Raw genomic sequence first — 13,491 nt, forward strand, 5'->3', positions numbered from 1 at the left:
AAATCAGCTTATTTCAGAAGCTTTATAAAGCTGTAAAAAATGAAGTCCTAGATTAGAAATAAACAACCAAACCCTTTTAAAAGTATGCATGACTGGGAACTGAAAAGAATGCACAAGAATAAGAAGAGTAAAGGAAATAGATATTCAACACATAAAGTCTTCCTAGTTTGTGTAAATTAGAAAAATTATTAGTCTCTTCGGTGTTCTGTTAAAAGCTCAAGATTTAAAGCAAGTTTTTTGGGGGTAGGGTGGTGGTGGTGGGGTTGACTGACTCCTGGCTCTGCTACTTACTAAGTTGTGGGGCCTTGGGCAAATCAGTTTATAATGAATCTCAATTTCCTCATTCCTAAACACCTTACGATGTTTTTGTAATATGTCTCATACACTTGGCAAAAACCCACCACTGGGCCCTGGCCGGTTTGGCTAAGCGGTTAGAGCGTTGGCCTGTGGTCCAGAGAGACCCAGGTTCGGTTCCCGCTAAGGGCACATACCTTGGTTGCAGTTTGTTCCCGGCTGGATTGTGCGGGAGGCAGCCACTTGATGTGTCCCTTTCAAATTGATGTTTCTCTCTCTCTCTTTCTCTCCCCCTCTCGTTCCCTCCCATTCTATCTGAACAAAAAATGGAAAAATGTCCTGGGTGAGGATAAAAAAAAACAAACAAACCACCACTATCCCAGGCCTATTTTTCTCAGTGGTTAGAGCCTCCACCTGTGGTCCAAAGAGACCCGAATTTGGTTCCTGCTAAAGGCACGTACCTCGGTTGCAGTTTGTCCCCAGACCTTGTTGGGTCATGCGGGTGACAACCACTTGATGTGTCCCTTTCATGTCTATGTTTCTCTTTCTCTCTCTCTCTCTCTCTCTCTCTCTCCCTCCCTCCCTCCTACTCTATCTGAACAAAAAATGGAAAAATGTCCTCGGGTGAGGATAAAAAAAAAACCCACCACGAAGTAAACAGTAGTCTTTATTGCCTGACAGCACTCTTGCTTTCTTCTTCTTTTTAATCCTCACCCAAGGATAGTTTTACATTAATATTCTGAGGACAGTTTTACATTAATCTTAAGATAGAGATGGAGGGAGTGAGGGAGGAAGAGAGAAAGAGAGAGAAACATCGATTGGCTGTCACCCACCACCCCATCAGGGGCTGGGGACAAACCACAACAGAGGTACATGCCCTTGGCTGAAATCCAACCGGGACTCCTCGGTTAGCGGGCGGCGCCCTTACCGCTGAGCTACACCCGCCAGGGAGCACTCCTGGCTCTCTAATGCATAACCTCAGAATTAGTTAAGCATCAGGCGCAAGAAATTAGACCCCAATTTTCTGACTCCAGTCGGGTCACACCAGGATACCTCCCACAGCCACCACTGCGCTCCCCTAGGCTGAAGCGGATGTGGTATTCTGAATTTGCATCCAGTGGGGCGCTGTAGGAAGGAGGGATTTCCGCCGCGTGGCTCCGGGACCAAGAAGCCCAATCGGAACAGGTGGAAGGAACGCCCGCTGCCGGGAGGTGTCCGGAAGCGCCGAGTCCGGGAGACTGCATTTCCCACAAGTCCTCGGGGCAGGGCGAGGGGCGGACGTCACGGGTATTACCGGACCGGCCTTGCCGGGCAATACCAAGGTAAATGCCGGCACTGCGGCTCTGAGGGAAGAGTAACTTATAGTCTGGTTTGTGTCTAGATTTATACTAGTAACCCTCCTAACCCATCCCGATCTGACAAAAACGACCTGGCGACTTTGAGGTTTCTGGGCCTCCGGACTCCGCCCCTACGATTCATATGAGTCCCCCCACGATGGACCTGGGAGCACTTCCTAGAGGCCTTAGGACGCCCGGCGTTGTGCTGGAAAGGTGAAGACCCAGGGTAGCCCTTTCTGGAGGCGGTGATCTGTGCAGATTCCTCGCTCGCCCCTCCCCCACGCCCTGTAGCCTATTAAATCGGCATGGAGCTAGGCCTTCTAGTAGCGGGCCACCTCCCCTCTGTTTCCTTTGGCTGTTGCCTGGATGTCCTTGTCTCCGCGGCTGTCGGAGACCTGCGAGCCAAGCACTGCCTAACACCTCCATCCAGCGTCCCTAAATGAATCTACCTTTTGGGGTGGTATAAAGATTGCCACCGGAGAGGCTAAGTTAACCTAGGTTGCAGAACTTAAGTGACAGGATTTAAAGAAGTGTTTATTGATGTTAGGGAGAGAAAGGAAGGGAGAGGTTGCAAGAAACATCTATGAGGGGGAACGAGATAGAAACATCCGTGGGCTGGCACCTGCACGCCCCTTACTCGGGATGGAGCCCACAGTCAGTGCATGTTCTGTTTTCTTAACCGGAATGGAACCAGCCATCTCTCAGTGCTTGGGACCGTGCTGAACCAACTGAGCCACACCCGCCAGGGCTTAAATGGCAGAATTTAAGGGTCACACCAAGCCTCTTCCGATCTAAAGCCCTTTGTTCACGTCGTGTCACCTTCCTCTAACCTTAACCTAACAGAGCGGGCGCTGATGACCAGAGTCTTTTGGTTTTGGCCAGCGGTACTGACGCGCGCTGCTTCTGGCCCAGGCCCAGCAATCTGTGTCCTGTGCGCGCTGCGCTGGTGCGGACACGTGGGTCCGGTCTGTTCCAAAAGTGAGCACCGGGGTCCTCCGCTGACCCATCTCACTTCTTTCCCCCTTTCTCCGGTCCTTCTAAGCCTTAGAATTTAAGGGAACCGACGGACTGCAAGCGTCATCGCTGCTGCCAAGGGGCAGTGGGTGGAGTTGGCTGCGCCGAAGCCGCGGCCGCGGCGCAGCCAGTGGGGCCTCGGGTGGCTCTGGGGCGGGGCTGCGGGGAGGGCGCGGAGCGAAAGAGACCCCGCCGGTATGGGGGGTGTGGCTGCTTCGCCAGGGTCCTGCGGGTGGGAGAACGGCTCCGCGACCACCGGTTGCTGGAGCCCCTCCACCTTCTGCTAGAGATGGTCTTCCTCTCGGTGAGTGCTTCTGTTTTCGCGGGCCGGCTTCTCGGCTTGGTCACGCCCCCGGGAGGTGGAAGGAGCCGGGCTACCTCGGTCTGCGTGGCCTGGATAGGGCAAGGGAGCTGACCAGTTGCGCTCCGGGGCCTCCTCCCTTTGGGCTTGTTGATCCGCTGCTGCGCTCGGTGTTCCAGTTTCATGCAGGCTCCTGGGAAAGCTGGTGCTGCTGCTTCCTGATTCCAGCCGACAGACCTTGGGGCCGCGGGTGGCGCTGGCGGCTGGAGATGGCGGACACGAGATCCGTGCACGAAACCAGGTTTGAGGCGGCGGTGAAGGTGATCCAGAGTTTGCCGAAAAACGGTACGTGCACTGTGGCCCCGGCTGAAGAAACCTCTTGCAGAGGCCGGAGGCCCTAGTTTTACGAACTTCACCTCTTTTAACCTTTGTGCTTCTACTCTTCCTTTTTAAAACTACGTCTTTTCTGGGTTTAAAAGGAATACTAAGAGAGGCATCGAATGTGCATTAATTCCTTACTGATCTTTTAGGCCTGAGACAAATATGTTATCCAGATTTTAAGAACTTTATATTGTTGTTGAAAACAAAAGTCTTGTTACTTAATGACTGCGGATTTTGGTATATTAGAAAACAGTTGGCGTGGGTATGCCTGGTGGCGCATACACACACAGCCTACTGTTTAAGCCTTTTGAAAACTTTGATATGAAGGGAAAGAAATGAAAACATGTGCATTCATTTGTAAAACTATTTATTTTAATAAATATATATTTACCACTTTTTTTTCTCTATTGTACTAGTTTCTTTTTTTATACTCATATTGGACCTGGGAGAAGTGAAGTCATTCGAGTTGTTCTTTTGTATTTATTGTGTCATTTCTCTGGCTACCTTGAAAATTTTTCTCTTTACTTTTGATTTTTCTACAATTTGACTAGGATGTGTCTAGGTATGGTTTAATTCATATTTATTTTCCTTGGGGTTTGCTTTTTGGATTTTTAATTTAATGTCTTTGACCAATGTTGGGAAGTTTAAGGTCATTATTCAAATTTTTTTTTTCCTGTGGAGAAGTTTGGAGAGAGGGACTTTTATTTTTTACTTCGTATCTTCTTGCAATATATGAAAAAATAAACCTGTGTTTTATTTATTTATTTATATATTTTTTTACCCTCACCCGAGGACATTTTTCCATTTTTTGTTCAGATAGAGTGGGAGGGAGAGAGAGGGAGAGAGAAACATCAGTGTGAAAGGAACACATCGAGTGGCTGCCACCCGCACAACCCATCCAGGACAAACTGCACCGAGGTACATGCCCTTAGTGGGAACTGAACCCGGGTCTCTCTGGACCACAGGCCGACGCTTTAACCGCTGAGCAAAACCGGCCAGGGCTAAACCTGTATTTTAAATGATGCTTTTAAGTACTATTATTGTGCTAGAGTGTAATACTAACTGAATACATTAATGGATGACTATAGTATTTAATATCATGTTCTCTATTTTTACGAATAATTGTTTGACTGCATGCTGAGTATTCAACACCATTCAATACAAATTAAGTGCAAATTCAAAAAGTATGGAAACAAATGTATACAAAATAGTATTTTTGTAATCTCAAACATCAAATTTGAGGAGGACATATAGGGGATTGAAAGACAAGAGTGAGTGAACAACACATAAAGAAATGTTATAGGAACTTATTTACGTATTGATTTTTTAAAATGCCCAAGTAACAGGATTTATAGAAAGGCATGATTCTCAGAGTTTTGTATGAGTTGTACCTTCAGCCTTTTTCTTAAACTACATGTTTTTATATGTTTTTGAAAATTGATAAAGCTAGGTGTGATGTCTCTAGTCTACTACCATTATTGACATTACATATCATTTATTACTTTTTTCCTTTTTTTAAAAAATTTACATATCACTTATTAAGAAACCCATATAAATGCAAATAAAGTTTCTATTATATAATATTTAAGAAGGTATTGCCAAATGGAACCTGTGTTGGACAATGTTCAAAATACTGTTGGCACCTGGAACTAAATTGGTATTGAGATAGAAGTATTGTTTTAATGATTATTAAATATTTTTATATTACTTGTAAATTGTTTGTTTGCCCTGGACTGTTTTGCAAAGAGTAAGATCTTATCTGTATTTTTTAATTGTCACCCAAGGGTGTATTATGTTTTCTGGTTTTGTTTTTTTTTTCAATCCTCACCCGAGGTTATTTTTTCATTTATCTTTAGGTAGAGTGGGAGGGAGAGAGAGAAAGAGGGAGAGAAACATCGACCTGTTGCCTCCCTTATGACCAGACCATGGCCAGGGACCGAACTGAACCTGCAGCTCTTTGGTCCACAGGCATATGCCCTAACTGCAGGCCTGTGCTCTAACTGCTCAGCCAAACCTGCCAGGGCTGGTAGTGGTGTGTTGGTTTTTCTTTTTTTTTTATTTTAGAGAGAGGGTGGGGTGAGAAAAGTGGGTAGAGGCAGGGAGAGAAACATAGATGTATGAGAGAAACATCAATCAGTTGCCGCCCATACTCGCCCACAAGGATCAAACCCAAAATCTAGGCATGTGACGGGACCAGGAATCCAACTGGCAACCTTTGGGTACATGGACTACGCCCCAACCAGCTGAGCCACACCAGTCAGAGTGTTTTGGTTCCTTTTTGTTTAATCTGTATTTAAGGCCTGAGGTTATAGCATCTATGTCTGGTATTCCCTTGACCTTTAGAAATGTAAATTTTTAGATAATATTTTAAACACATACCTAATTTATCATGTGTGAGGACCTTGAGGACAGATCATAATTTAATTTAGTGTCTTACAGAATACCTTCATTATATGTTATCTGTTTTTACTATAACCTATGCTAATGTATATACCATCCACTTTAACCAATAAACTTTTATTTTTTAAAATCTTCATCCCAGGTATTTTTCCACTTATCTTCAGATAGAGTGGGAAGGAGGGAGAGAGAGAGAGAGAGAGAGAAGTGGGAGAGAGAGAGAGAAAGAGAAACATCAGTGTGTGAGAGACACATCTATTGGCTGCCCCCCACATGACCCCAACCAGAGCCGGGGACGAACCACAACCGAGGTACGTGCCCTTGACCGGAATCAAACCCGCAACTCTTTGGTCCCCAGGCCGATGCTCCAACTGCTGAGCCATTCTGGTCAGGGCTTAACCAATAAACTTTTAAATTTTATTTGATTAACTTCCTAAAGATATTATAAGATGAGGCTTTTGATGTTTTAAATTTAGGATTGTGTTACTTAAATAGATAACTATTTATAACTGTAGCATTTTCATTTTTCTCCCTCTGCTATATAGAGAAGAACTATATAATTGAAACAGTATATTTAATAGGTACTCCTAAAAGAGAGTATATCATGTAGATAATTATTATTTTGATTTTGGAATTGATTATTCACTCTTGGCCAAACCTGAAACACCAGCTCTCACCTTGTCTGTGTTGTAATTTTTATGTTCATATACTACTACCTTTTGATTACTACATGTTATCTGTTTATTATTTAATCTAAAAGCTTTCTGTTTATTTTTTTGTTAATCCTAATCTGAGGATTTTTTTCTCATCGATTTTTAGAGAGGGTGGAAATGAGAGGGAGGGAGAGAAGGAGAGAGATAAACATGGATGTGAGTGAGACACCTCATTTGGTTGCCTCCTGCATGTGCCCCAACCAGGGCCAGGGAGCCAACCTGCAACCCAGTTATGTGCCCTTGACAGGGAATGGAATCTAGACCCTTCGGTGCTCGGGCTGATGCTCTAACTGCTTAGCACACCGCCAGGGCAATCTATAAAATTTAAATATGTTTTCATAGTTTTAGTTTATAATTATTGGTACAAAAGTAATACACAAAGTAAATATATATATATTTTATTTTTTTATTATTACTGTTTTTTTGGTACGTGCCCCTAGCGGGCACCGAATCCAGGACTCTGGTCTGCAGGCTGACGTTCCAACCGTTGAGCCAAACCGGCCAAGGCAAAGAAAGTAAATATTTTTAAAACACAAACAAGCAAAAAGGAAAGTAAAAATAATCTGTATTTATACTATCCAGGGAGATCCTCTTTTAACTATTTGATGTGTTTTTTTCTACTATGCTTTTAATTTATATAAAAACTTGTTTTGCAAAAATGGATTGTACTGAATATGCTGTTTTTAAACTGCTGGGGTTTTTTTTTGTTTTGTTTTGTTTTGTTTTTAAACCTCACTTGAGGATATTTTTCCATTGATTTCTTTTTTTTTAAGGTAGAGTGGAAGGGAGAGAGGGAGGGGAAGAGAGAGAGAAACATCGATGTGAAAGAGACATATCTATTGGTTGCCTCCTGCACGACCCCAACTGGGCCCAGAGATCAAATACCTACAATGCAGGTATGTGCCCTTGACCGGTAATCGAACCCATGACTCTGGTCTGAGGGCCGAGGCTCTAACCACTGAGAAAACCAGCCAGGGCATATTTTTTTATTTTGTTAATCCTCACCAGAGGATATTTTTCCATTGATTTTTAGGTAGAGTGGAAGAGAAGGAGGGAGAAAGAGACAGAGAAACATCGAGAGACACATCGATTGGTTGCCTCCTGTGAGACTCAATAGAACCTGAAACCCAGGTACATGCCCTTGACTGGGAATTGAACCCAGGACTCTTTGGTCCGAGGGCCAATGCTTAAACTGTTGAACCAAACCATCCAGGGCCAGAGCCATAACTTTTGTTTCTGTAGGACAGAAATAATCATCTGAACTATTAAAGAACTATTATAAATCACAATTTGTATCGTTCAATGACTTTGTATTCTTAGATTATCAATTGTATTCTCCAAGTGATCTTTATTTAATGTTATGTTTCCCAAAGGTTCATTCCAGCCAACTAATGAAATGATGCTCAAGTTCTATAGCTTCTATAAGCAGGCAACTGAAGGCCCCTGTAAACTATCAAGACCTGCATTCTGGGATCCCATTGGAAGATATAAATGGTAATTTTATATAGAGAGCTGTGAAGGAAATTTTATTGTAGTGATAGTTATTTATGTGGTTATATATTATCCTGTGCTTAAAATATTCTAGGTATAGGATACAATTTTTATCTTCCTTGTGCCATTAACAGAATTTGACACAACTAGTTAAGTCTTGGGGAAGCAAGGAAAACAATAAAACCAAAAGGGGTAGGTGCTTCAGAGATAATAAAGCATTTTCAGTTAGTCTTTTCTTTTATGGAATTTTTTCTTTTTATTATGCCAAGAGCAACTACCATACAAAGTTAAAGGAACAAACTCTCCTGCTTCTTTGACCTGAAAAATAATGACTTGTAAAGTGACATTGTTTGCTTTGAGCCTTTAAGATCAAAGGTGACTGGGAACATGACTCAGGTACTGTCTACTAACATTTTATCTAAGGCATCATTCCTGTCCCACTACACTTGAGTAAATATTTTGCTTTTTTAAAAATTTTATTAATTTTTTCAGAGAGAGAAAAGAAGGAAAGAATGAGAAACATTGATTTGTTGTTCTACTTATTTATGCAGAGTTGCCCTAGCAAGGTAGCTCAGTTGGTTAGAGTATTGTCCTGATATGCCAAAGTCAGGGTTCAATCTCTGGTCAGGGTACATACAAGAGGCAACCAATAAATGCATAAATACATAGAACAACAGATCAGTGTTTCTCTCTCTCTAAAATCAATCAATCAATAAAAATTTAAAAGGAAAGAAAAAATTCAGAGATAACTGCCATTTTTCCAGTTGACTAACATTTGATGTTTTAAATACTCTTGAGGACTTTGCAGATGTCTAACAAAATGTCTTACTAGACTATTCATTATGAATAGAGTATGCTAATTGGTGAAGTATGTCTTAAGAGCCACACATTTTAATGGTTAAATATCTTCTTCCTGAATTGGAAGTCCTTAATCTCTTTTGAGGATTTCTTAATTCTCTACTTTTTCTGGGAGCTTTATGAATAATCATGAATAATAGGTTAAATATAATAGCAACATGTTATTTAATTTGTTTTATTTAATTTACCATTTTCCCTCAGAATTGACCTTTGGTGAACTTAAACTGCTTCTGGAAAAATATATATATAAACAGAGAGATTTTCATTTTAGGCAGAAGTTTTAAGACTATTTTCATTATCTAGGGGTATAACATTTTCCTGTCCCCTGTCCCTCACTTTTTTATTTTTAAAAAATTATTATTTTTTTAATTTTATTTATTTATTTATTTTTATTCTCACCCGAGGACATTTTTTCATTTTTTGTTCAGGTAGAGTGGGAGGGAGAGAGAGGAAGAGAGAGAAAGAGAGAGAGAGAGAGAGAGAGAAACATCGACGTGAAAGGGACACATCGAGTGGCTGCCACCCACACGACCAACCAGGGCCGGTGACAAACTGCAACCGAGGTACGTGCCCTTAGCGGGAACCGAACCTGAGTCTCTCTGTACCGCAGGCCAACGCTCCAACCGCTGAGCCAAACCGGCCAGGGCAAAAAATTATTATTTTTTTAATTAAAAAATTTTAACAGTTTTATTTTTTGAAATTATTCTGCTTTCAGTAATTTTTTTTTTTTTTTACTCCTCACCTGCGGATATTTTTCTATTTATTTTAAGACAGAGTGGGAGGGAGAGAGAGAGAGAGAAACATTGATGTGAGAGACATTGGTTGTGTCCTGCATGACCCTCACTAGGACCAGGGACGAACAGCAAACAAGGTACGTGCCCTTGACCAGAATCGAACCTGTTATTCTTCAGTCTGCGGGCTGATGCTCTGACTGCTGAGCCAAACCAGCCAGAGCTTTCTATTTTAATGTTTTTATTGATTTTTGTTTTTAGGGAGAGAGGAAGGGAGGGAGAGATAGAAACATCTTTGTGAAAGAGAAACATCGGTAGCCTGCCTCCTGCATGGTCCCCACCCGGTATCGAGCCCACAACCTGGGTAAATGCTCTGACGGCAATTGAACTGGGACCTCTCAGTCCATGAGACCATGCTCAATCCACTAAGCCACCCTGGCCGGGCACATTGTTTATTTTTTTATCAGAAATCATTTCCATTTTTCAAATGTGTATGTTAGTCTTTTATTTAAATTAATGGGCACTTTTTTTTTTATCCTCACCTGAGGACAATTTTGCATTCATCTTCAGATAGAGCGACAGGGAGAGAGGGAGTGAGAGAGAGAGAGAAACATCGATGCAAAAGAGACACATCGACTGGCTGCCACCCACACGACCCAACTGGAGCCGGGGACAAACTGCAACCGAGGTACGTGCCCTCAGCGGGAACTGAACTCTGGTCTCTGGATCGCGGGCCCACACTGCAACCGCTGAGCCAAACTGGCCAGGGTCAATGGGCACTTTTAACCAAAATTTCTGTTTGTTTAAAACATAGCTGTTAGGCCCTGGCCAGTTTGGCTCAGCGGTTAGAGCGTCGGCCTGCGGTCCAGAGAGACTCGGGTTCGGTTTCCGCTGAGGGCACGTACCTCAGTTGCAGTTTGTCCCTGGCCCTGGTTGGTCGTGTGCGTGGCAGCCACTCGATGTGTCCCTTTCACATCGATGTGTCCCTCTGTACCGCAGGCCGACGCTCCAACCGCTGAGCCAAACCGGCCAGGGCTGATGTGTCCCTTTCACGTTGATGTTTCTCTTTCTCTTCCTCCCCCTCCCTCCCGCTCTACTTGAACAAAAAATGGAAAAATGTCCTTGGGAGAGGATTAAAAAAAACATAGCTTGTTAGAGTTTATGTAGAGGCTTCTAAAATATTTATTCATCATTGTTATTTATTATGATATAAAAACTTCTAAAGATTTCTTAGCAAGTATTTATGAATAGTCTATAGTTTATATAATATAGTATTTGTAATTTATAGTCTATAGATGGGTTATATACTTACTAATTTAAAATATTTTTTTAATTTGCTAGTTTATTCCCTGTAATGCTTTTTATTTAAGGTGGTGTATTTAAAGAGATCCTTTGGAAATGTAATATGGCTTTAAGTAGAGATCATTTTAAATTAATGACCCTGTATTATTAACTATAAATTGTATTCTGACCAATTGAAAATCAGGTGTCTTCTTGTCGTTATGTTGCTATTTTCATTTTTAGGGATGCTTGGAATTCATTGGGTGATATGACCAAAGAGGAAGCCATGATTGCTTATGTTGAAGAAATGAAAAAGGTAGGGAAAATGATTCTCATTAAGAAAAGAAAAATATCCAGAGCCATTCTAGTTTAATTTTGTTATCAGGCAAATTAGCTGCTTTGTTTTAAGGAACAAGGAGAGTGTAAAATATTAGAATATAGAATCTAGACTATTGAATTTATTAAGACTTTATCTGTCTCATCAAAGTCTATCTTAAGGTGTTTTTTTCTTATGTTTTAGCCCGTTGGGTTGACATGATTTTTATTCCTTTTTTTTTATTGATTTTTTTTTTTTTTTTTTTTAGAGAGAGAGGAAAGGAGAGGGAGAGAGAGATGGAAACATCGTTGAGAGAGAGCATTGATTAGCTGCTTCCTGGCTGCCCCTCACTGGGAGCTTGGCCCACAATCCGGCCATGTGCCCTGACTGGGAATCGAACTGGCAACCCCCTGGTGTATGGGTTGATGCTCAGCCACTGAGCCACACTGGCCAGGTGATATTTTATTCTTTTGTGTTTTTTTCCTCTTCCCTGTTTTTCTGTATAGTTCACTTTTGCAGAAAGTATACAAATACGAATATTTCAAAATACTGATGTCCCTTTGAATCTGTGAAGTACCTGGACTGTCTTGAAAGCATTTCTGCTTTGGAATTTTTTATTTAGGAGAAATAGTTCAGAAAACTTCCCAACAATGGTCTTATACACCTTTTAACTCATAAATTGAGATATTACCATTGTTATTTCTCAGTAACAAGCATTTTTCTGTCAATGCAAAGATCCTTTAGAAGCAGAATAAGGATGATTTTAGTTTCTCTAATAACTACTAAAACATGCATTTCTTATAAACTAGCTCTTTTAAGTGTGTTCAAGGCATTGTTAAGAGGAGCAAATTTATGAAGAAAGCATAGATTTAAAAGATGAACTTAGTGCCTTTTATAAAGGGACCATTTTTATGTTAGAGATGGATCAGAAGGTGTGAAATCTAGGTCTGTTTATAATCTTAAGTAAATTACCTTTGAACATAAAATCTATAAAAACAAATAGTTGTTTTTTTGTTTTTTTTTGCCAGATGGTTTGACAGTATTAATCTGTATTATAATTTTAATTTGGTAGATTCAAACTAGTGTTTTGGTTTGTTTTGTTTTAATCATATCTACATTGCTCAAATTGTGCCCTTTGTTACATTTTCACAAGTTTTTTTTAGTGGACTTTGTTTATAACATAGGGCAGAGTTTAGTCTTTTGGGCTGTTAACTGTATCAGTAACACAACAACAAAGGAGCCTTTCAAAAGCAGAGAGAGAAAGAATTTAAGCCTTTTTGGTTTGATAGCTAACCCTTTCCTTTACTTTAAATATCATTATAATTTTTAGGACACATCTCAGTTATATAGAGCTGAATTGACATATTAAGTAAAATTTACTTTTCTTGTTGAATTTTATTAATACATGATGTAGCCACAGTTTAAAGTGGGGCGTGTGCCCTGGCCGGTTTGGCTAGTGGTTAGAGCATCGGCCTGTGGTCCGGAGAGACCCGGGTTCGGTTCCTGCTAAGGGCATGTACCTCGGTTGCAGTTTGTCCCCGGCCCTGGTTGGGTCGTGCGAGTGGCAACCACTCGATGTGTCCCTTTCACATCGATGTTTCGCTCTCTCCCTCTCCCACTCTATCTGAACAAAATATCAAAAAATAAAAAATAAAAATAAAAAAAAATAAAGTGGGGCGTGTGTGTGTGAAACAATGTGTATCCCAGTTTTTTCCCCAAGAAAGGTGAAAACCATACTGCTACCTTTTAGCTGTGCTTTAGATTTCTGTAACTACTTCTGTAATTAAAAGAATATACTAGCTGCCCTGCCACTGTGGCTCAGTGGATTGAGCATTGTCCCATGGACTGAAAAGGTCCAGGTTTGATTCCCAGTCAGGGCACATGCCTGGGTTTCAGGCTCCATCCCCAGCCCCAGCAGGGGGTGTGCAGGAGGCAGCCGATTGATGTATCTTTCTCACATCGAGTTTTCTATCTCTCTCTAAAAAAATCAATATTAAAAAGAAAAAGAATATATCAACTATTTTTACTGAGACTTAAAATTTTTCATTTCATACTGTGAATATAATAAAGTTTATAGGAAACTTTTAGAGGTAAAGCTAAAAATATTAAGGTATGCATAGATTGAAAATTTGATTAGTGGTTTCAGTTATTTTCAGAGTTCAGCTTTGTGGACATCAGTAGATAAAATTGCATGCTCCCAAATAATTATTTGGGAATAGTACCTTATCCCAAAGATTTTATAACTGAATTTGGGACTTTTTCTAATAGCAATAATTAACTAACTGAAGTAGTCATTGAATTATGTTCTTAAATATAGTTCACAAATCACTGTATTTTTAAGTTTTAAACTTTTTAAAAGTTAAAAAAAAGTTTTTGT

General features: G+C 40.9%; 1 protein-coding gene across 3 annotated transcripts in view; it reads left to right on the forward strand.

The window, feature by feature from the left end:
* Positions 1-2,832: 2,832 nt before the first annotated feature.
* ACBD5 (acyl-CoA binding domain containing 5) overlaps positions 2,833-13,491 on the forward strand; it is a 56,382-nt gene continuing 45,723 nt past the window's right edge. Inside the window, exons 1-4 of one of the 3 annotated variants that reach the window (XM_036261268.1) lie at positions 2,833-2,949; positions 3,126-3,291; positions 7,811-7,931; positions 11,042-11,114. In XM_036261268.1, coding sequence (XP_036117161.1) covers positions 2,935-2,949; positions 3,126-3,291; positions 7,811-7,931; positions 11,042-11,114 — 375 coding nt within the window. In that variant the 5' untranslated portion in view covers positions 2,833-2,934. The remainder of the gene's footprint in view (positions 2,950-3,125; positions 3,292-7,810; positions 7,932-11,041; positions 11,115-13,491) is intronic. The other 2 variants (XM_036261250.1, XM_036261260.1) reach the window with 2 other exon arrangements.

Source organism: Molossus molossus, unplaced genomic scaffold, assembly GCF_014108415.1.
Source record: "Molossus molossus isolate mMolMol1 unplaced genomic scaffold, mMolMol1.p scaffold_m16_p_1, whole genome shotgun sequence".
Lineage (NCBI taxonomy): Eukaryota > Metazoa > Chordata > Mammalia > Chiroptera > Molossidae > Molossus > Molossus molossus.